The sequence below is a fragment of the Mustela nigripes genome, unplaced genomic scaffold (assembly GCF_022355385.1).
Source record: "Mustela nigripes isolate SB6536 unplaced genomic scaffold, MUSNIG.SB6536 HiC_scaffold_20, whole genome shotgun sequence".
Taxonomy (NCBI): domain Eukaryota; kingdom Metazoa; phylum Chordata; class Mammalia; order Carnivora; family Mustelidae; genus Mustela; species Mustela nigripes.
Genome location: NW_026739436.1, coordinates 297052 through 321618, shown reverse-complemented (window position 1 = coordinate 321618; position 24567 = coordinate 297052). Strand labels below are relative to the sequence as shown.

Genomic DNA, 24567 nt, shown 5'->3' with positions numbered 1-24567 from the left:
AGGATTCTGTTGGCCTAACTTTATTTTTATTTTTTTAACTTTGTTTTAAGTAAACTACTAATAATGAGGGGCTCAAACTCAAAACCCTCAAAGCAGGAGTTGCATGCTCTACTGACTCAGCCAGCCAGGCACGCCTGGACTAAATCATAAATTCATTCAGATTACTAGAAATTATCTAGAAACAGGACAAAGCTTTTCTTTTTTCATTTGGAAAAATAACTTTAAGAATAAATTGCTGTGAACTTTCCAATATGGCATGGAAGATTTAAGAACTAAATGTCAAAGCAGTAAAGTAGTAGTTGTTACTTAAAATAACCACATAAGAATGGGTTTTCCTTCTTATGTTAATGCTCTTTACTTGAATTGAAAATGCCCAAATACACTGTTCCATATAGAAGAAACCTTTTTTTTTTTTTCTTTTTTGAGGACACCATTTCTAAAGCCTGCTATCCATAATTTTATGGCAATTCTTTGACATTATAGTTTTTACTGCAGACTTCACTTCCATTGTCATTGCTGTTGATGCTCAGTAGATAGTGTTTACTGCTTTATTTCCCTTCTGATATGAATAAAGGTTTAGCTTACATTTCTGACATTTTTGTAGTGGTTATGAAAGGTAAAATATGGATAGTCTGGGAGCATAGTAACTATTATATTTATTTATATAATATAATATTATATAAATAAGTTTATTATATTATTTATTATATTAAACTTTAAACTGTACTTTATTCTGGGTTTTTTTTTTTCCTCAGGCTTTGGGGTGAACCTGTTAACCTTCGGGAACAACATGATGCCTTAGAGTTTTTTAATTCTTTGGTGGATAGTTTAGATGAAGCTTTAAAAGCTTTAGGACATCCAGCTATACTAAGTCAAGTCCTGGGCGGTTCCTTCGCTGATCAGAAAATTTGCCAAGGCTGCCCCCATAGGTAAGTACTAATTAAGGTTTTTATTTCTCCAGTTTTAGTATAAACCAAAGCCTTAACTGACTGACTCACGGGGGGAGAATCTTTTTTTTTTTTTTTTTTTTTTTTTTTTAAGATTTTATTTACTTGACCGAGAGATCACAAGTAGGCAGAGAGGCAGGCAGAGAGGAAGGGAAGCAGACTCCCCGCTGAGCAGAGAGCCCCATGTGGGGCTCGATCCCAGGACCCTGAGATCATGACCCAAGCCGAAGGCAGGGGCTTTAACCCACTGAGCCACCCATGCGCCCCACGGGGGTAGAATCTTAAGCAGGCTCTACATGCTCTCGCAGATTACTAGAACACATAACATAGGTAGCAAGCAGTATGAAAAAATATAAAGAACTTAACCAGTGAGGTCAGACAGGCCTAACTTCAAATCATAAAGTATACCAGATTAATCTCTTTGAAAGGCCCCCTCCCACTTCAGTTCCTTATCTGTGAAATAGGAATGGATATGCGTAACAGAGTTATTTTTCCTAGCACTTTTTTTATGAAGGTAATGATAAACAATAATACATATAAAGAATTTTAAGAGGGATGTCTGGGTGACTCAGTCAGTGAAACAAGCGGCTGCCTTCAGCTCAGGTCATGATCCCAGAGACTTAGGATCAAGCCCCACATTGGGCTCCCTCATCAGCAGGGGGTCTGCTTCTCCCTCTCCCTGCTACTCACCCTGCTCATTTCTCTCTCTTACTCTCTATCTCAAATAAATAAATAAATAAAATCTTTAAAAAAAAAAAAGTGTCCAACATAGGGTCACTTTCCTGGCATGAATTTCTTGATCTTCAGATAATGAGATTAAGCCCCACATTCAGGATAGAGATGACTTTTAAAAATTAAAACTTTTGGGGGCGCCTAGGTGGCTCAGCTGGTTAAGCGGCTGCCTTCGGCTCAGGTCATGATCCCAGCGTCCTGGGATCGAGTCCCGCATCGGGCTCCTTGCTCAGCCGGGAGCCTGCTTCTCCCTCTGCCTCTGCCTACCACTCTGTCTGCTTGTGCTCACTCTCACTCCTCTCTCTCTCTGACAAATAAATAAATAAAATCTTTTAAAAAAAATATTAAAACTTTTGGGGTGCCTGGGTGGCTCAGTGGGTTAAAGCCTCTGCCTTTGGCTCAGGTCTGGATCTCTCGGTCCTGGGATCAAATTCTCCCTCGGGCTTCCTGCTCAGCTGGGAATCTGCCCTTCATCTCCCTCTGCCCCACTTCCCCTTCTCATGTTCTCTCTCTCAGTCTCAAATAAAAATCTTCAAAAAAATAAAAAGATAACTACAAGATTATTAATAATTGTCTGACTAATGCATTTGACATGATATAATAGAGACTTAAAAATGCATTTTGCATCAAATTTACAACTAAAGGATAACTAGAAACCTAAGGAATAAATCCTTTTGTCTCTTAAAATAATATCTTTAGATACGAGTGTGAAGAATCTTTTACAACTCTGAATGTAGATATTAGAAATCACCAAAACCTTCTTGATTCTTTGGAACAGTATATCAAAGGAGATTTATTGGAAGGTGCAAATGCATATCGATGTGAAAAATGTGATAAAAAGGTAAGTACTGTCTGATTTTAAAAATCAATAATAACGTTTAACAGAACTGGAAGATGTCAGAGTTGCTTGTCTTCGGCATCAAAATCCACCACTCTTCTTGCTCTGCTTTGTTATGGTCATGGCAGAGAGGCAGTTACAATAACTTATTTAAGATTTGTCAGGTAACTACTGAGAGAAAATACAACCAGTGGACTTAAAACCATTTCATTGGATAATTTATTTTAGATGTCACAGTTGCTATTGAATTCCTCAAACTAGAAGGGCTGATAATAGAAAATACTGTTCTTTTATAGTTCAGGTTACTCTTCATGTTTAGAATCGCTCATTTTATTTAGTTACATCAGATTTTCATAACCACTTGCAGTTTTTTAAACACCAGATTTCATTTTTTCAACCCAGCCAATTAATTTTATTCTAGCAACTCAAACGGTTAAGAATGGAATGATAACCGGTCTCTGGAGGTGGATATTACAGAAAGATTTTTCTGAACCCTACTCTCATCCCCTAACTACCTGTATTATTCTGACATTACGCACCATTTAGATCATGATCTCTAAACCCACAATATTATCTGCTACCTACAGATGTCAGTTTCCTCTGAGGCAGTCTGTTTTTTACATATCCTACCACTCTTTCTCCTCATATTTTCAACTATGGACCTTGAGGTAGGACCTTTTCAGAACAGAATTAAATATGTTGATATGTGTGCAGCATTTAACGTGTTATGTGACCATAAGTGCCATATGTATTAGATGCTGTTATTATGTACAATACTTCTTAAGTTTGCTCACAGCAGGTTCTGTTCATTAGCATAGAAATAAACATCAGAAAAGTAACATGATCAGATAGAGTATGGAAACATGTAGTCATTAATTTCTGTGTCACATAAGACAGTAATTACATATTTTTAGACAGTATAAATGTTTCGAAAAAGTAGTAACAAAATGATTTTGATTGTATTCATTTTCATGTACTTCTTTATTTCTGAATAAATCTTTAAATTTTTTATGTTTTATTTGGGTTATAAAAGCACCTGTTTATATTCACTGTTTATTGTAGGTTGATACAGTAAAGCGCTTGCTAATTAAAAAGTTGCCTCCTGTTCTTGCTATACAATTGAAACGATTTGACTATGACTGGGAAAGAGAGTGTGCAATTAAATTCAATGATTATTTTGAATTTCCACGAGAGCTAGACATGGAACCTTACACAGTACCAGGTGTTACAAAACTGGAAGAAAATAATGTAAACCCAGACAAGCACTTGATACAACAGAATGAGCAGTCTGAAAGTGAGACAACAGGAAGCACGAAATACAGACTTGTGGGTGTGCTTGTACACAGTGGTCAAGCAAGTGGAGGACATTATTATTCTTACATCATTCAGAGGAATGGTAAAGATGGTGAGAGAAATCGCTGGTATAAATTTGATGATGGAGATGTAACAGAATGTAAAATGGATGATGATGAAGAAATGAAAAATCAGTGTTTCGGTGGAGAGTACATGGGAGAAGTATTTGATCATATGATGAAACGAATGTCATACAGGCGCCAGAAAAGATGGTGGAATGCTTATATACTATTTTATGAACGAATGGACACAATAGACCAAGATGATGAGATGATAAGATATATATCAGAGCTAACTATCACAAGACCCCATCAAATTATGTCACCAGCCATTGAGAGAAGTGTTCGAAAACAAAATGTGCAATTCATGCATAACCGAATGCAGTACAGTTTAGAGTATTTTCAGTTTGTGAAAAAACTTCTTACATGTAATGGTATTTATCTAAGCCCTGCTCCAGGTAAGTTTCTGGAATTTAGCTTTTTATCAATAAAGAATAATTTTTATTTCACTTACAGGATTTTTTTTCAGCCATAAATGCATATTGATATTTTCAACTGAAGGTTTTTTTCAGTTCCCTTCAGATTTCTTTTTCCTTTTTTCTTCAGAAAATGATTAGCCTCATTTTATTTTAAAGATTTAAAATTGAAGATTTCTGTTTTTGTTATTTGTCAGAGAGGGACAGAATGAGAGAGCATAAGCGAAGGGAATGGCAGGCAGTACAGGCAGAATAGGCAGAAGGTGAAGCAGACTTCCCACAAACCAAGGAGCCCCATGTGGGACTCGATTCCAGAACTCTGGGATCATGATCCAAGCCAAAGGCAGATGCTTAACTGCCAGGTGTCTCAATGTCAGCACTTTTAATTCATTATGTTGAAGTCAAGTGTTAAAGAGCCCTGTATTTTTGAGTAGTAACACTCGGTATCTAGAAACATAGATGAGCTTTTATTCATAATTTAACTCAAACAAGAGTTTGAAACATGGTTTTGTGAAGTGCTAAGATAGAAACCAAAGATTACTTTTAGCTAAAATCTTTTTTAACATTGGGCTTCTTTGTTTGTTTATATGTATGTTTTTAAAGGACAAGATCACTTGTTGCCTGAAGCAGAAGAAATCACTATGATTAGTATTCAGCTTGCAGCTAGATTCCTCTTTACCACTGGATTTCACACCAAGAAAATTGTCCGTGGCCCTGCCAGTGATTGGTACATGGCTTTGAATTTTATTCATATTATGCTGAACTGCTTTTTTTTCCCCTAGCCATGAGAATCTTATTTCAAACATAGAATAAAAATTTGGTGGTAGTGTTGAAAGTATTAAAATCGCTTAGTCTTAGTATGCATTCTATTCAAAAAATGACTCCTATTTCTATTAAGTTTTACCTTTTACTGTTTCATCATGAAAGTCTTAAGCTTTATCTAGATCGAATTTTGACTTAAATTTTAAAATTTGGAAGATTTTTTTTTTTAAGATTTTATTTATTTATTTGACAGACAGAGATCACAAGTAGGCAGAGAAGCAGGCTCCCTGCTCAGCAGAGCCCAATGTGGGGCTCGATCCCAGGATGCTGGGATTATAACTGGAGCCAAAGGCAGACGCTTTAACCCACTGAGCCACCAAGCACCCCTTTTTTTTTAAGATTTTATTTATTCATCTGACTGAGCAAGAGATCACAAGTAGGCAGAGCAGCAGGCCAGGAGGGTGGGGAGGAGCAGGCTCCCTGATGAGCAGAGAGGCCGATGTGGGGCTCCATCCCAGGACCCTGAGATCATGACCTGCACTGAAGGCAGAGGCTTAACCCACTGAGCCACCCCATTACGGAATTTTTTTTTAAGTGTTTACTGTCTTTAGTTTCTAATTGTAAAAGTATGGAGGACATTATAATACCTTATCTAACAGCTATTTTCAGCATCTTTCAGAATAAAAGATCACTCCCATCAGGAGGGGATTTGAAAATACATGCGCATCCAACAAGTTCTCATTTAATTCATTTTGACTATAGGACTATATCAATTCTGATACTGTACCTAGAACCATCCATGACCATTAATTGTAGAGAACTTTCTTTTTTATTTGATTCATAGAAGTTTGTTGATTCACTATAAAAATCAGAACAGAAGCACATTTATAAAAGTTGATATTCATATATTTTTCTGTTTTAGGTATGATGCGCTGTGCATTCTACTCCGTCATAGCAAAAATGTGCGGTTTTGGTTTGCTCATAATGTTCTTTTTAATGTTTCAAATCGCTTCTCTGAATATCTCCTTGAGTGCCCTAGTGCAGAAGTGAGGGGTGCATTTGCAAAACTTATAGTATTTATTGCACATTTTTCTTTGCAAGATGGGCCTTGTCCTTCATCATTTACATCTCCTGGACTTACTGGTCAGGTAATTGAAAGCTTTTCTGTAACAGTGAAATACAAGTCAATTCTTTTTCCCTGCAAGATAAAATCACTAAATATATGTGTTTGTTTTACATGTATACCATATATATACAGCCATGTGTAAATTATTGAGTTTATTAAAATTATTTCACAGCAGTGGGTATGATTATTGGGTGCTTTCAGAATATAAGGAAAATTTCTTCCATTTATTCAGTTACTAGCAGTTATGTAGTAAGTATTCAAGATTACATATATTCAGGGAGGGTTTACCTTTATAATGGCTAAATTTGCCTATTTATAATGGGCTAAATATGCCTATTTAGCATAAAACTGTACACATGGATTTTATTTTTTTACAGTTAAAACAGTTAACATCTACAATGAAATTTCCATCTCTTCCATCTCTCTAAAGCAATTGTTTTTAGTAATTTCCTTCCTGATATTCCTGCCTAATGCAGTCATATATATGAACATACCCCTAATGCAAACATACATATGGGAAGTATCCTTTTCTCCATCTGATTGCTAATAAAATATTTTATTCTTCACAGGCATGTGATAACTTAAGCTTGAGTGATCACTTACTAAGAGCAGTATTAAATCTCCTCAGAAGAGAGGTTTCAGAGCATGGCCGTCATTTACAACAATATTTCAATCTGTTTGTAATGTATGCCAATTTAGGTAAGAATTCTTTTTAATTCCATATAATGTATTATTTCACATTTAGTACTAAATGATGAATGTATTTTAATGCAGTGATGAGATCTAATTTCTTCTGAAACAGAAGCAGTAGTCCATATTTATGTAGATAAAATCCATTACAGAATTTTTGTTAATCTTTTTTGTTTTTAATTTTTTTTTTTAAGATTTTATTTATTTTTTTGACAGACAGTGATCACAAGTAGGCAGAGAGGCAGGCAGAGAGGAGGAAGCAGGCTCCCTGCTTAGCAGAGAGCCCGATGCGGGGCTCGATCCCAGGACCCTGAGATCATGACCTGAGCCGACGGCAGCGGCTTAACCCACTGAGCCACCCAGGCACCCTGTTAATCACTTTTTAATGGGAATTTTCATCTTGGATCCTGGTAATTTATGCAGTCTTCCTCATATTTTTATCTCCTAATGCTGGTTTTAAAAAAAACTTGTTTCACACGCTATATCCCATATGATACAGATCAAAATTACATTTTCTGAAGGATCCCAGTCACATGACACTTGTCAGGTGTAGGAATCACTTCCTATGGGGCGCCTGTGTGTGTGGCTCAGTTGGTTAAGCGACTGCCTTCAGCTCAGGTCATGATCCTAAAGTCCTAGGATCAAGTCCCTCATTTGGGGGACTTGATCCCTGCTGAGCAGGGAGCCTGCTTCTCCTTCTGACCCTTGACCTTTCCCCCTCAATGCTCTCTCTCTCTCACACACTCTCTCCCTCAAATAAAATCTTTAAGGAAAAAAAAAGAATCACTTATTAAAGAAGTTAGTTGCAAAAAAAAAAAGTTAGTTGCATTATATATATGTGTTTTTGTTAAAATAAATTGAAGGCAGTGAAAATGTACATAAGTTATTAATTTCTGTTGAAATCAGTAGCTTCAAAATATGTTTTTCTCGTGTTCATTTCTTTTTAGTTATTCCAGAGTGCTTACTTAAAATGTTAAGCAGTGGGGCGCCTGGGTGGCTCAGTGGGTTAAGCCGCTGCCTTCGGCTCAGGTCGTGATCTCAGGGTCCTGGGATCGAGTCCCACATCGGGCTCTCTGCTCAGCAGGGGGCCTGCTTCTCTCTCTCTCTGCCTGCCTCTCCATCTACTTGTGATTTCTCTCTGTCAAATAAATAAATAAATAATCTTTAAAAAAAAATGTTAAGCTGTATTTTTTTTGTTAGGCTTATTATTCTATTGTGTTTTGATTAGATTTTTAAGTTTTTTTAGTCATGCCCACCACAACTAGAGTATAACATCTTAGTAATAGGGGTTTTTTGCACAATAGTTCTTAGTCACTGTTTTCTGAATGGATGAATAGTCAAGAATATACATAAGAAATGTTCTAAAATTTTTAATATTCTTATAAATTATTGTTTATTAAGAGTTTAGGAAGAGGGTACCTGGGTTAAAGCCTCTGCCTTCGGTTCACGTCATGATAATTCATGGGTCCTGGGATCAAGCCCCACATCGGGCTCTCTGCTCAGCAGGGAGCCTGCCTCTTCCTTTCTCTGCCTGCCTCTCTGCCTACTTGTGATCTCTATCAAATAAATAAATAAAATTTTTTACAAAAAAAAAAAGTTTAGGAAGAATAAATTTCTTACATTTACATTACAAGTTTAAACATCAGTGATTCAGATTTTGATGCCCCCATAGCTCAGGATTACTAATCTTTTGAGATGTAGTTTAGTTGAAAATTTTATAATATTGATATATATTTGGGTAGAAGTTCATGAGGAATTGATTCAGAGTTCATTTTATTTATTTATTTTTAAAGGTTTTATTTATTTGAAAAAAAAAGCAAGAATATGAGGTGTAAGGGGCATCAGGAGACAGAGGGAGAAGCTGAGCAGGGAGCCCAATGTGGGACTCCATCCCAGGACCCTGGGATCATGACCTGAGCCAAAGGAGATGGTTAACCAACTGAGCCATCCCGGCACACCCAGAGATCATTTTAATTACACATATTTTGTATCCGAGGTTAAATTGTTTATCCAGTCATTCCTCTTTGTAAAGTATAATCTGTATGAACTTAACTAATAGTCACTACTAATTACTTAATAGAAAACTTTACTTTTGTTCTCTTTTTTCACTGTTGTTTCTGTAGTATATTACCCTTTCCTTACGTATCTCTAATTGAGATTCTGGGAATCTTATAGTTAAGAGGGAACAGGGTATTACACAAACAAGCACACATTGCTTTTGTTTTTCTGGTACAAAAAGATACTTTTATTATAGCACAGGGACAGGATACATGGGCAGAAAGAGCTGCCAAGTTTTATGGAGGAGATTATCCTTATTTTTATTCATATTTTTAATGCAAAACTATTAAATTTAAACATTCACAGTAATGATATTTTGTAGATTTTTGTTTCTGTTCTTGTTTTTTTAAGAGTGCACATGAAAGCATGTGTGGTTGGGAGGGGGGCAAGGAAAGAGGGATACAGAATCTTAAGCTAGCTCCAGTGCAAAACCTGACAAGTGGCTCAGTCCCATGATCCTGAAATCAGGGCCTAAGCCAAAATCAAGAGTCAGAGGCTTAAGCAACAGAGCCACCTAGGCATACCTATAATTTTCATTTTTTCATTTCAGTTATTGTTTTTTTTTTTTTAAAGATTTTATTTGTTTATTTGACAGAGAGAGATCACAAGTAGGCAGAGAGGCAGGCAGAGAGAGGGGAGGAAGCAGGCTCCCCGCTGAGCAGAGAGCCCTATGCGGGGCTCGATCCCAGGACCCTGGGATCACAACCTGAGCCGAAGGCAGAGGCTTAACCCACTGAACCACCCAGGCGCCCTCAGTTATTGTTTATTTACAGATCATTTATTGGTCCATAGTAGAATTTATTTGTAATTTAGATAACCATAAATAATTATGCGTTGATGAATCTTAATATTAAATCCTTGGGGGGACGCCTGGGTGGCTCAGTTGGTTGGACGACTGCCTTTGGCTCAGGTCATGATCCTGGAGTCCTGGGATCGAGTCCCGCATCGGGCTCCCAGCCCTATGGGGAGTCTGCTTCTCCCTCTGACCTTCTCCTCACTCATGCTCTCTCTCTCACTGTCTCTCTCTCAAATAAATAAATAAAATCTTAAAAAAAAAAAAAAATTAAATCCTTGGGGACATCTGGTGGCTTGGTGGGTTAAAGCCTCTACCTTTGGCTCAGGTTGTGATCCCAGGGTCCCGGGATCGAGCCCCACATTGAGCTGTCTGCTCGGCGGGGAGCCTGCTTCCCCCTCTCTCTCTGCCTGCCTTTCTGCCTACTTGTGATCTCTGTCAAATAAATAAATAAAAATATTTTTTTAAAAAAATATTTAAAAAAATACATATTTTGGATTTTATAAAGGTGAAACATTGCATATGCCATACATTCTTTCCTTTTCCATGAAAATTTTCACTTTATTTCATATTTCTCCCTAAACCATTTCTCCCATAATTTCCTTTTTTAATTGTGTTACATTGATCACCATACAGTAGGTCATTAGTTTTTGATGTAGTGTTCCATGATTCATTCATTGTTCACATATAACACACAGTGCTCCATGCAGGATGTGCCCTCCTTAAGCCATACATTCTTTGACCTTCTCAGTAAGGTCTGCAGCAGCACCCCCTAATCAAACATCTGAATATTTCAGTAATAAATACTCATTGTGTTACAGTGGCTGGGGAGTATCATAACAGTTAAAACCAGGCAGGCTTCACCAAAAAATATGTTGTGACATGAACATTATTTTTTTTTTCCCAAAGATTGATTTAATTTGCCAGAAAGAAAGGTCAAAAATATGGGAGAAGCAGGTTCCCTGCTGAGCAGGAGCCTGATGTGGGACTCAGTCCCAGGACCCTGGTATCATGACCTGAGCCAGAGGCAGATGCTTACCCTACTGAGCTATCCAGGCATTCCAACACCAGCATTATTTAAAAAAAGGGGAAAAAAACTAGGTTTTTCAGGATTTTTGAATTTCACATAAAACTTTGTGAACCTCTCTTTTTGGTCCTGGGAATACAGTTATGGCATAAAGAATTAATGAGATGGGGTACCTGGGTGGCTCAGTGGGTTAAGCCTCTGCCTTCGGCTCAGGTCATGGTCCCAGGGTCCTGGGATCCAGCCCCGCATTGGGCTCCCTGCTCAGTGGGGAGCTAGCTCTTACCTCTCTGCCTATTTGTGATCTCTCTCACTCTGTCAAATAAATAAAAAATTTTAATAAAACAAAAAGAATTTTAATGGAATATAAAATATTGTGATACAAGGGAAAATACAAGTGCTATCATACACATTCACGGCATATCTGAACTACACTTAAGAGAGTAAGAAGGGCTTGCTGGAGTAAGTAATATGGGAATTTATTGGTAAACGGAATGAATGGCTTATTGGACAAATAAGTTACTGAAAGTTACTCAGTATGAATTGAATTGGTGAAAGATACGATATACAAGAAGGAATTAGCAAGATGCTCTAACACATAGTGTTTTGACAGGTCTTGTGAGAAAACGTTTTTAGTTTATCATGAGGGCATTGAGAACCGTTATAGCACAGCAATAGTCCCCCCTCCACCCCCCTTCTCTATGGTTTCCGTCTGTGGTTTCAATTATATGCAGTGTGGTCTAGATGTGTATGATCCTCCCCTTGAGGTACTGACAGAAGGTCAGTGATGATGTAAGATTACATAACAACATCATTCATGCAGGCATTTTATCATCTCACATCATCACAAGAAGAATGGTGAGTAGACTAAGGTATTTTGAGAGAAAGATCCACATAACTTTACTACAGTGTGTTGTTAAAATTGTTCTGTGTTATTGTTGTTAATCCCTTATCATATGTAACTTACAAAGTATGTGAGTATGGGTGAAAAACACAGTATATATATATAGATCAAGTCTTGGAGGTCTTGGAACATATTCCTGGTGTATAAGGGAGGCTTATTTATTAATATTTGCCTTAGAAAGATTGTACTGATTACTAGCTCATTCAGTAGTAGACCATTGGGACTCTTGATCTCGGGTTCAAGCCTCACATGGGTGTAGAGATTACTTGAAAAAAAAAAAAATTTTTTTTTTTAAAGAAAAAGACCAAGATATCACTTGAAGTGAGAGAGTAGTGGTGCCATTACTGAGAGGAAACATAGGAAGAGGAACCCATTTGGGAAGATTAAAAGTATGTTCCACACTTAAATGAAGTTGTTCAGTGAATAGTGAGATGTGTATATCCAAATTTTAAATCATTTCAGTGAATGTATCTAATACTGTAGGCTTAATCAAGAAAAGTAACTAGGGTCAGGAGAATGGGAACTTTAAAGAAACACAATCTTCATAGCTAGAAAGAAGAAACCACAAGTAAGATAAAGAAATAGCAAAAAAAAAAAAGAGAGAGGTAGAAAGAAAATGAGAGAGGAAATCCAAGGTTAAAGAGTTTTGAGACGTAGGAATTAAGAACTGTTTTTACCTTCAAAGAAAGGTTGAGACAGGCACTAAATGGTCATGAGATTTGGAAAAATAAGGGAGGTAGAAAATAAGGGAGGTAGAAATAGCAAATTTAGGACCCCCCCTTGTCTTTTTTTTTTTTTTTTTTTTTTTTTTTTTAGTTTACAAAAGAAATTTTATTTCTGATTTAATTTAGTTCCTGTCTTTACTACCTCACTTTGGTTTTTTTCTATTAATTTTTTTTTAGGAGCTGCTGAGTGCCTCAGTCAATTAGGTGTCTCTCTTTGACTCAGGTCATGATCCCCAGGTCCTGGGACTGAGCCTCTCATCAGGCTCCTTGCTCAGCAGGGAACCTCCTTCTCCCCCTCCCGCTCTCCCTGCTTGTGCACATGCATTTTCGCTCGCTCTCTCAAATAAATGAACCCTTAAAAAGTAATTATTATTTATTTATTCATTCATTGGTGAGAGAGAGTGAGAACATGAGCAGGAATTGACGAAGGACAAAGGGACAGGAAGAAGCAGACTCCCTGCTAAACAGGGAGCCCAGTGAGGGATTCAGTCTCAAGACCCCACAAGTCTCAAGAGCTTGTTGTGGCTTTTTTCGGAAATGCCAAGACCAGTGCTGAACCAATGACAGAAACATAACCAACCAAGCCAACCGGGTGCCCCCACCTTACTTTATAATGATGAGAGTTGCCATCTTAGGTCTCTAGATCCAAAGAGTATTATTTCCTTAGAGCTCAGTGTTATTGGAATCCCACAGTCACAATTTCACTTAGAATAATTAAACTAAATCAATGTTTTTTTTTTTTATTCTGCTTGTATTTCTGTAGTCTAAACAGAATAGATGAACTTCCATAGAACTATAGGCATCTATATTAGATAATTACTTTTTACTAGTGCAACACTTGCATTCTACTTGCTTTTATTTCTCCAACATGTATTCTTCTCCCCATTTTGATAGGCATGGCAGAAAAGACACAGCTTCTGAAATTGAGTGTACCTGCTACATTTATGCTAGTGTCTTTAGATGAAGGACCAGGTCCTCCAATCAAATATCAGTATGCTGAATTGGGCAAGTTATATTCAGTAGTGTCTCAGCTGATACGCTGTTGCAATGTCTCATCAAGAATGCAGTCTTCAATCAATGGTAAAGTAGATTTTTACTCTATATCATAACAATAATCATAGACTTCTGTATTACTTAAATCTCTGAATATTTATAAAAATGAACTAAAGCCTGAAGGCTGATGGTTTTGTTATTTTTTAAACCATGAAGCTGTTTCACATGTTCAAAAAGAATTTTTAAAAATTTTGGGCAGTTGCCTTCAGCTTGGGTGGTGGTCCCAGCATCCTGGGATCAAGTCCCGCATTGGGCTCCTTGCTCCATAGGGAGCCTGCTTCTCTCTCTGCCACTCTGTCTGCCTATGTCTCTCTCTCTCTCTCTCTCTGACAAATAAAATCTTTAAAAAAAAGAAATTACTACCTACTCTGATAAATCCCTTAAGTTATGAAATTGTTGGCTTAAAAATTTTAACTTTAATTTTTTGTCTTCATTGTCATTGTTTGCATTTTTTTGGATCTTACCATCGTGGAATACATATGATTATTTTAATGAATATTTTACTGAACTTAGGAAAGTTAATTTATAGTCAGTTTTTGAAGTAAAAAAATCAGTATTACAATATTTTATAGAAGTTAATTGGCTTTTTACTGATGATGATCTATTCTAGGTAATCCCCCTCTTCCCAATCCTTTTGGTGATCCTAATTTATCACAGCCTATAATGCCAATTCAGCAGAATGTGGCAGACATTTTGTTCGTGAGAACAAGTTATGTGAAGAAAATTATCGAAGATTGCAGTAACTCAGAGGAAACCATCAAATTGCTTCGTTTTTGCTGCTGGGAGAATCCTCAGTTCTCTTCTACTGTCCTCAGTGAACTTCTCTGGCAGGTTAGAGGAAAATAAACATTCATATGTTCATAACTTGATTTAGATTCCTTTAAATTAGTAATTCAACTTTCTTTTACTTGTTCTAGGTTGCATATTCATACACCTATGAACTTCGGCCATATTTGGATTTACTTTTACAGATTTTACTTATTGAAGATTCTTGGCAGACTCACAGGTGAATACATACTTTTGCTACCAGAATAATCACAATTTTTAGGTTCTAGAAATAATAATTGAAATTACCAGCTGCCAAATATACTTTTATTTCATAAAGCTCTGTTAATGTTTTATCTTAGAAGCAATAAGAAATTAGGAATGCCTTGTTAGCTCAGTTGTAGAACATAGGACTCTTGATGTCGAGGTTGTGAGTTTGAGCCCCAATTTCAGTGTAGAGATTTTTTTTGTTTCTTTCTTTTTTTTTTTTTTTTTAATTTGACAGAGTCACAGCAAGAGAGGGAACACAAGCAGGGGGAGTGGGAGAGGGATAAGCAGGTCATTTGCAAGCAGGAAGCCCAATGCAGGGCTCAGTGCCCAGACGCCAGGATCACAACTTGAGCCGAAGGCAGATGCTTAACAACACAGGTGCTCTATAGTAGAGATTCCTTAAAACTAAAATTTTCATTAAAAAAAAAAAAGAAAGAATAATTTAAAAATTAAAATGAAGGGGCACCTGGGCAGCTAGCTCTTCAGTCAGTTAAGCATCTACCTTCAGCTCAGATCATCATCTCAATGTCCTGGGATAGAGCCCCACATCTGGCTTCTTCTCCCTCTGCCATCCCCCTGTTTGTGCTCTCTCCTCTCTCTGTCAAATAAATAAAATGTTTTTTAAAAAACTAAAACGGGGCGCCTGGGTGGCTCAGTGGGTTAAGCCGCTGCCTTCGGCTCAGGTCATGATCTCAGGGTCCTGGGATCGAGTCCCGCGTCGGGCTCTCTGCTCAGCAGGGAGCCTGCTTCCTCCTCTCTCTCTCTGCCTGCCTCTCTGCCTACTTGTGATCTCCCTCTGTCAAATAAATAAATAAAATCTTTAAAAAAAAAAAAAAAAAAACTAAAACAAATAAAATTTTGTTTCATTTTTAATGTTTAGACCTAAAGTTCCAGTTTCACTCTTAATATTATCTTCTCCTTAATGTTTTCTTTTTCTTTTTCTTTTTCTTTTTTTTTTTTTAAAAGAAAACTAGCTTAGGGGGCACCTGGGTGGCTCAGTCATTAAGCATCTGCCTTCCACTCAGGTCGAGATACTAGGGATCGAGCCCTACATTGGACTCCCTGCTTGGCAGGAAGCCTGCCTCTCCCACTCCCACTCCCCCGACTTGTGTTCCATCTCTCTTTGTCATCTATCAAATAAATAAAATCTGAAAAAAGAAAGAAAAAAAACTAGGTTAGTCTTTTGATAAGTATTTAAGCTCCATATAAATATTTTCAGGTTATTCTATACATGAGGTTGTTTTATTGTTTTATTTCATTTTTAATGATTTATTTATCTTAGTGAATGTTGGCAGGGCAGTGGGGTACTAGGGAGAGGCAGAGAGTCTTAAACAGATTCTGCACTCAGGGAAGACCTCCACACACAGCTGGATCTTACCACCCTGTGATCACAACTTGAGCCCAAACCAAAAGTTGGATGTTTAACTGACTGCGCCACCAAGATGCCCCTGTACTTGTTCTTTAATTAGTTATATGGTAACATTTAGTTTCTAAAAGTAATCGTAGTCTGGGCGCCTGGGTGGCTCAGTGGGTTAAGCCGCTGCCTTCGGCTCAGGTCATGATCTCAGTATCCTGGGATCGAGTCCCGCATCGGGATCTCTGCTCAGCAGGGAGCCTGCTTCCCTCTCTCTCTCTCTGCCTGCCTATCTGTCTACTGTGAACTCTCTCTGTCAAATAAATAAATAAAATCTTTAAAAAAAAAAATAAATAAAAAAATAAAAAAATAAAAGTAATCGTAGTCTGTTATAAGTATATGAAGAGTCAAAAGCGGTAAATTTTTTTTTTTTAATTGAGAGAAAAAGAGCATAAGCATGGTGATGAGGGAGAAGCAGACTCCCCACTGAGCCAGGAGCCCCATGAGGAGCTCCATCCCAGGACCCTGAGATCATGACCTGAGCCAAAGGCAGATGCTTAACTCACTGCACCACCCAGGTGTCCCAAAGTGCTAATTTTTTAGAACTAAAGTAATTCTACTCTAAGTCTTTATCCCCAAATTCCTCTGTATGTTCTTTGCCATGAAATTAAGCCCACAGGAATTTTTTTTTTTTTCTAAAGTAGTTTCCACACCCAGTTGGAGCCCAGTACAGGGGTGGAATTCATCAGCCTAATAAGCTCAAGAACTGAGCTGAAATCACACTTAACCAACTGAGCCACCCAGGAGCCCACAAGTTATGATGTAGAATTAGTTACCCAATATCCCTCATTTTTCTTGCAAAAGCATTATTTTATAATAATTTATTTTAAAAGGAAACAAATACAAGCATATTGTCACCCATTAGCCATGATCAAAAGAAAAAGATGAAAATACTTTTTTTTTTAAGATTTTACTTTTTTATTTGTAAAAGAGAAAGACACAAGCAGGGGGAGCAGCAGAGGGAGAGGAAGAAGCAGATTCCCTGCTGAGCAGGAGCCTGATGTGGGACTCAATCCCAAGACCCTGGGACCATGACCTGAGTCAAAGGCAGGCACTTTACTGACTGACCTGCCCAAGCATCCTACATTATTTTATAAATTTGTAGTGCTTAATCATTACAATCTTGAATTTCAGGGGGACTAGAAATACTAGACTTCTTGAATTAATATTTTAATTTGTCATCTAATTAGCCATCACGGATTTCAAACAAATCAGTTAATGTCAAAATGGCATTAACCAAAACCAATCACCATGAGACAGAAATATTTAGAAGTTTCAACCTACATTTGTTTATTACTCAATATCTATTTCAGTATCATAAGAGAATTTATTTTTTTAATTTTATTTGAATTCTAGTTAGTTAACATACAGTAATACTGTTTCAGAAGTATATTTTAGTGATTGATCATTTACAGAGAATACCTAGTGCATATTCTACTACCTGCCCTCCTAAATGCCCATGACCCAGTTACTTCATCCACCCCTACACACCTCCTCTAGCAACCCTCAGGTGTTCTCTGTGGTTAAGTCTCTTGGTTTGTTTTTCTCTCTTTTTTTTCCTTTTTTTTCCTGAGATTATAATGAACATTTAGTGTATTCAGTTTACATTACAAAGTATCTTCTATGTGCCACACTAGTAATAGGCAACAGAACAGGTAAAGACGACATGGTTTACAATGGTATATAAAAAGTAGTTGTAGTAATGATAAGTTGGCAAAAATACCGACTGACTTCATTATCACCTAAAACTAAAGAATTAAGTGGAGTATAAACTACAATACCATTGTTTCCAAGATAAACAAGATTTAGATTATGAAGCGTATATACTGCAAAACAAAAGCACAAAACAGGTGCCTGCCTGGCTCAATCAGAAGAGCATGCAACTCTTGATGTTGGGGTAGGGATTTCGAGGCCCACATTTTGGGTAAAGATTACCAAAATAAATAAAAACATAACCCAAAAATTGGTTTTTTATTCGGAATATCATGATGTCCCAAGTAAGTAAGGTAAATGGTGGAAAGGAGTTTCTCTAGAGACTTTCTTTCTAAGTCCTCCTAAAAAAGAAAGAAGGCACATTTTGCCCACAAATAATTTTAAATTGGCTTTTGAGAAAAACAAGAAGTAATTGGATGTATAAAATGTTATGCTGATACTTGGTTAGAACTGCAGTGCAGTCTAATTATTAGCAAATCAGCCAAGTTTACTCTTGCCAGTAAAAATTGCTTTATGTGCCATATAATATGGCACATAAAGTTCATTTTGTAAAATGTGAAATTTTGTCACTTCCATAGTCACTAGACTCTGCTGTCTTTTTAAAAAAAGGAAAAAAGATCTGGAGGGCTCCTGGGTGGCTCAGTCAGTTAAGCGTCCAGCTCCTGATTTTGCCTAAGATTATGGTCTCAGGGTTGTGGGATTAAGCCTTCTGTGAGGCTCCATGCCCAGTGGGAAGTCTGTTTGAGGTTCTCTCTTTACCTCTCCATCTGCCCCTCTGCCTCCTGCACATGTGCACTCACACTCTCCTTTATTTCTCTAGAATAAATTAAATCTTTTTAAAAGAATTCTCTAACTCAGTAATTTGATCGAACTGAAATTACATTCAACTGAAGCAGTCTTGCAGACATAGAGTTAACTTTAATCCTTATTTTAATATTACTGATGCATTTAATTTATAGTTAGCAAAATAATACTGGGTTAATAATGTGAGTAAGACTTCAGACTTTTCAGTCAGACTTTAGCCATCTTTCCACCTTGCTGGCTTTATGACAGTAGGCAAACTGAATTCTGTACTTGTTTTTTCATCTTTTAAATGGGTTTATTCCTTAGGTAATTAACTCTAGGGTTAAATGATTTGATGATTACATTAAAATATGTATAAGTGGCACAGTGTTAGCTACCAAATACTACAAATATTTATATTTGATTCTTTTTTAGAATTCATAATGCACTTAAAGGAATCCCAGATGATCGAGATGGTTTGTTTGATACAATTCAGCGCTCTAAAAATCACTATCAAAAAAGAGCATACCAGTGTATAAAATGTATGGTAGCACTCTTTAGCAATTGTGCTGTTGCTTACCAAATATTACAGGTGAGAATTATTTTCTCAAATCATGTAATAACCTGTATCATAATTAAGAACTGCTTTAAAAGAATTGTGAAAATTTGGACTTAGAAGTTAACATTGAAAATTGTTCTAAATTATTTCTTTTTTTTTTTCCCTCTTTTGAAGGGTAATGGAGATCTTAAAAGAAAGTGGACCTGGGCAGTGGAATGGCTTGGAGATGAACTTGAAAGAAGACCATATACTGGCAATCCTCAATATGCTTACAATAACTGGTCTCCTCCAGTGCAAAGCAATGAAACATCAAATGGCTATTTTTTGGAGAGATCACATAGTGCAAGGATGACTCTTGCAAAAGCTTGTGAACTCTGCCCAGAGGAGGTAAAAAAAGCCACCAAAGGGCAGCAGATAAAAATGGAAGAAAAAAAAGTAATTTTTTATATTTATAGGCCAGTGTTTATTAATTTCAAAAAATTGTGTTGCAGTTTTGTTGGCTTTAATGTTCTTTGTTGCTTGATTTTGTTTTTAAAAAATCAAATAAACTTAGTAACTCCTTTGTTAGAGAAATTCCTGTGAAATTTTCTAAAAATTATATACCTGGAAAAATCTAATTTTTTTCTCTAATCGTTAGTTATTTTATTTGCTTTAAATGAAAAAATGGTAAACAGTCAACTGGTAACATTTTTTAAACTTTTTTCTCAAAGAGTAATTAAAATAAATTTAAAGCTGTTTGCATAATCAAATTACTAATCTCTTAATTTAAAATTAGGAGCCAGATGATCAAGATGCTCCAGATGAGCATGAGTCATCTCTACCAGAAGATACCCCATTGTATCTTCATTCATCTGGATCTCATTGTCAACAGGTAAGTAAGACTTCAGTGGGTTGCTTTTTTTTTTTTTTTCAGTAAGTTTTTATACTTTACCAAAAAAAAGAATTTAGTTATTTTTCTTACATGTTTTGTAAATTTTCATCTCTGACTACGAAGTAATAAAGGGATTATTCATAATAGCTTTGCCAGGATGATCAGAGAAAGAGAATGGTTATAGTTGGGGTCATGTTGCAGCATGTTTCAGTCTACCCTTATCGCATTTTTCCTGCCAGTTAGGTAATACTCTTATGCTATTATAGTTAATAAAAATATGTGATCCTTCATATGAACATAAAATTAATAACCGTTGAAGAAACGACAAGACAAACATCTTGGTTACCTTTGCCCCAATATTCCTTTGCAGTAAAAATGTTGTACAAAATCAATTTGAGTGATTTCACTAGATGATGAGACATTGGGGAAAAATGATAACTGGTAAGAAATATACATGAACAGTTCACCTTTCATTGAAAAACAAGAATTTGGAGAAATGTTTCAGGAAAGATTGTCCTAAGTTTAAATCACAAACATGACTAAGTGAGGTCTTTAAATTTAATATGCCTCAGAATCATGTAAAGGCACTTGTTAAAAACAGGTGACTAAGTTCCAACTCCAGGATTTCTGACCATCAGAGGTGGAATATAAGACTGTATTCTGACAAGTTTCCAGTTGATACTGATGCTGCTGGTCTGTGGACCACAGTGAGAGTACCAATTCTATAAGTGGAGTATTTGGTGAGAAACACTTTTAAAATACTTCCCTTGTGAAAGTAGAATCCAGTTTTAACATAAAGGCACATTTTCTTGAAACAGTTTATTATATCATACTTAAATTCCTTAGAATTTTAGAACTGAAATATAGAGTAATTTATATCTACTACATTATTGTTTATAGATAAATCCTTGGAACATACATGTCTACTTTTACACAAACTTTATCCTATGATTTTTCATTTTAATTTTAATATATGAAAAGTTTGACATAATGCTCTCTTTCACCCTCTCAGAATAATCATGTGCATGGACAGCCATATACAGGGCCAGCAGCACAACACTTGAACAACCACCAAAAAACTGGCCAACACACACAAGAAAATTTTGAAAGCAATGAAGAAGTATCCTTATCTCAAATGAAGGATCAGTGAAATACCTATCATTAACTGCTTTCTTAAGACCATGCACTCAGGCCTTACTGTCCAAACTTTTTCTATGTCTGGCTGATATTCAAAACAAGAGAAACTGTTCAGCATGGAGTAGAAAGTCTATTCACTGTCTCATTTGCAGAAATTTGTTGTCAATATATATAAGCCACCTGCAGGGGAAAGTGTATAATGTTTTGTATTAAATGGCTGATACTAATATGTAAATGGCAAAGATGTATATAGTATATTAATGTTTGACTATTAATTCTTAACCAAGAGATTTTTTTTTTTTTTTGATGAAGAGTCACAGTTCTACAGAAAAGTAATTTTCTTGTTTTGTTGCTGCATTCTGCATCCAGTATTGTCTGCTTCATGGCAATTGGATCAAATCCTTTACCAAAAATAAAACCAAAAAAGATAATATAAAACAGCCCATCCATAACAGTCACACCATTGGTTTCTTATTAATTCTTAGTTACTAGAGCCATGTAAGGCTGTTTGGTAACCTCAAATTGTATGGATGGTGTGGAAAAACTGGTGATGTAACATTGTGTCTGGATATTTTTCATTACCTTTTTATTCTGGTTAATCAGGTTAAAGCTATAATGATGCTATAACATTTAGCATGGCGTCACACTAAGTTTGTGTAGCCAGTGAAGACAAAATCACCTGAATGATCGCAGTTTCCCCTAAAGTGACAGTTTTGTTACCTAGAGGTTTTTATTTCTTACACGTAGCATACATACAAAACAAGAGGAAAAATGTGACAGAGAGGTAGTTTTCAGTTACTCATATATTGTTTATATTTAAAGTTTGACAATTCAGTCTCTTGATGGGAAAAAGAATGTGAAAGTATTGGTTATAGGAATTTTTTAAAAAATTAAAAAGAATATGCAAGCTTTTGCTACCCCAGAATGTATGGAGCATAATAGATGACTGTTTTTTGTGTGCTTGTTTTGTTTTACAATAGAGTTTATTAGGTGATAATTTTACAGAAGCCCAGTGAGGGTGGACATCATCAGAATCCTACAATATTTTGAAGTACCATTGTACCTAGATAACTGGCTGGTTTTCTAGTCAGTCACAATTCTACTTGAAAGCAAGAATTGTCCCATTTCCTTTTCCATTCCAAAACTCTTAAGTTGTGGTATTTAATTAAAAAGCATATAACTTCTGGTTAGTTAATATAATTCTGAAGTACTATTTTAGAATAAACATTTGTTTCGGGATTGTATAACTCATGAGTTAATACCATATTTAAAAAAGAATTGGTAACTTTTGAGTGTGTGTAATATTTTGAAACCTGTCTAAAAACCAAATATCCTGCAATACAGCCTGTCCTATACTATTTAAATATTTTGCTGTTTTGTTTTATAGAAATTATTTTGCTGAATTCACAAATAGAATTTGATTTAAGAAGAATTTGTCTTTTGTGGGCTTTTTTGTTACTTTTTTGTTCTTAAACATTATACATTAAAATTAATTATTTTTATAACATATATTGGCATGATACTGAATCCAGCATTTCAGACATCGCATCTTAGTGCTTAAAATTATTTACTCTTTGGGGAGCCTGGATGGCTCAGGTTAAGCATCTGCCTTCAGCTTAGGCCATGATTTCAGGGTACTGGGATCAACCTATTTCTGGTTCCCAGCTCAGGAGGGAATCTGCTTTTCCCTCTCCGTGCCTCCCTGCTCATGCTTTCTCTCTCAAATAAATAAATAAAATCTTTTTTTTTTTTTTAATAATTTACTGTTTACCCTTTATGAATTTAGAAAAAAAAATAAAGTGTTGGTACTTTTTAAAATCCTAAATTAATCAGTCTTATACTTTTGTCACATTTTTGCAGTCAGTTCTTACTATGCACAACAGTGTATAGAGTCACAGGGAACAGTTAAGGAACATTGAGCCTTTATTCCTTAGGAAATGCTGGGTTAGGATCCTGTAAGCGTCTACTCACATTTTCGTGTACCAATCAGTACATAACTTTATTTGTGCTTCTGTTTAAAGCTCTTCATTTGTCAATTGTTACTGATTAACATTGAACTCAGTGCCAAATCCACTTTTTTCTTTTTTTTTTTTTTTTTTTTTAAGTCCCATTGCAGGGCTTAAACTCATGACTCGGATCAAGAGATCAAGATGTGCTCAGAAATCAAGAGTCAGATGCCTAACTGAGTGAGCCACCCAGGTGCCCCAGACCTGTAACTCATTCTTAAACAGTCCCTATCTATAATGTAATTTCTCTTGAAAGCATAGCACATAGACTACTTGTGCTTTAAGAACACTGGGTAATGTGCATGGCTTAAGCACTTTTCTTGGGGGCCATTTTTTAAACAGTAAAATTACCACTAAAAAGAAAAAAAGAATAGCAAGTGACACTCAGTAGATCCAAAGTCTGTGAAAGCTGAAATAAGAAGGCAAATTTTCAACCTTATTCAGTCTGAGAGCATTCACATCAGGCACCTAAAAATTTCTGCTGTTTGTAACTCTCAGTAAATGGCCACACAAAAGTACTGATTTTGAGGTTATAAAGAAATTTTACTGGGGTGCCTGGGTGGCTCAGTCAGTTAAGGGTTCAGTTTACAATCTCAAAGCTGTGAGATCAAGTGCTGCATTGGGCTCCACACTTGGTAGGAATTCTCAATCCCTCTCCCTCTGCCCTCCTGCTTGCATGCGCACTCTCTCTAAAATAACTCTTTAAAAACACAAAAAAGTTTGGGGCGTGTGGGTGACTCAGTGGGTTAAGCCTTTGCCTTCGGCTCAGCTCATGGTCTCAGGGTCTTGGGATCGAGCCCCGCCTCTGGCTCTCTGCTCAGTGGGGAGCCTGCTTCCCTATCTCTCTTTGCCTGCCTCTCTGCCTACTTGTGATCTCTAAATATCAAATAAATAAATAACGTCTTTTAAAAAAAGTTTTGGGGTGCCTGTTAATCCTCTGCCTTTGGCTCAAGTCATGATCTCAGAGTCCTTGGATCAAGCCCCTCATCGGGGCTGCAGGGAGCCTGCTTCACTGCCTCTCTCTCTGCCTGCCTCTCTGCATACTTGTGATCCCTCCCTCTCTCTGTCAAGTAAATAGATAAATTAAATAAATAAATAAAAATCTTTATTTAAAAAAAAAAAGTTTTGGGGCGCCTGGGTGGCTCAGTGGATTGGGCCGCTGCCTTCGGCTCAGGTCATGATCTCAGAGTCCTGGGATCGAGTCCCGCATCGGGCTCTCTGCTCGGCAGGGAGCCTGCTTCCCTCTCTCTCTCTCTCTGCCTGCCTCTCCGTCTACTTGTGATTTCTCTCTGTCAAATAAATAAATAAAATTTTTTAAAAAATAATAATAATAAATAAAATAAAATTTTAAAAAAGTTTTACTGGGGCGCCTGGGTGGCTCAGTGGATTAAGCCGCTGCCTTCGGCTCAGGTCATGATCTCGGGGTCCTGGGATTGAGTCCCGAATCGGGCTCTCTGCTCAGCAGGGAGCCTGCTTCCCTCTCTCTCTCTCTCTCTCTGGCTGCCTCTCTGTCTACTTGTGATTTCTCTCTGTCAAATAAATAAATCTTTAAAAAAATAAATAAATAAA

General features: G+C 36.6%; 1 protein-coding gene across 4 annotated transcripts in view; it reads left to right on the top strand.

The window, feature by feature from the left end:
* LOC132008035 (probable ubiquitin carboxyl-terminal hydrolase FAF-X) overlaps nucleotides 1-22424 on the top strand; it is a 161853-nt gene extending 139429 nt beyond the window's left edge. For 3 of the 4 annotated variants that reach the window (XM_059386429.1, XM_059386430.1, XM_059386431.1), the window contains 13 exons: nucleotides 756-929; nucleotides 2379-2520; nucleotides 3580-4327; nucleotides 4949-5072; nucleotides 6030-6255; nucleotides 6803-6932; nucleotides 13322-13507; nucleotides 14091-14311; nucleotides 14398-14486; nucleotides 18861-19017; nucleotides 19159-19419; nucleotides 19760-19855; nucleotides 20868-22424. In XM_059386429.1, coding sequence (XP_059242412.1) covers nucleotides 756-929; nucleotides 2379-2520; nucleotides 3580-4327; nucleotides 4949-5072; nucleotides 6030-6255; nucleotides 6803-6932; nucleotides 13322-13507; nucleotides 14091-14311; nucleotides 14398-14486; nucleotides 18861-19017; nucleotides 19159-19419; nucleotides 19760-19855; nucleotides 20868-21005 — 2692 coding nt within the window. In that variant the 3' untranslated portion in view covers nucleotides 21006-22424. The remainder of the gene's footprint in view (nucleotides 1-755; nucleotides 930-2378; nucleotides 2521-3579; nucleotides 4328-4948; nucleotides 5073-6029; nucleotides 6256-6802; nucleotides 6933-13321; nucleotides 13508-14090; nucleotides 14312-14397; nucleotides 14487-18860; nucleotides 19018-19158; nucleotides 19420-19759; nucleotides 19856-20867) is intronic. The other variant, XM_059386433.1, reaches the window with a different exon arrangement.
* The last annotated feature ends 2143 nt before the right edge of the window (nucleotides 22425-24567 follow it).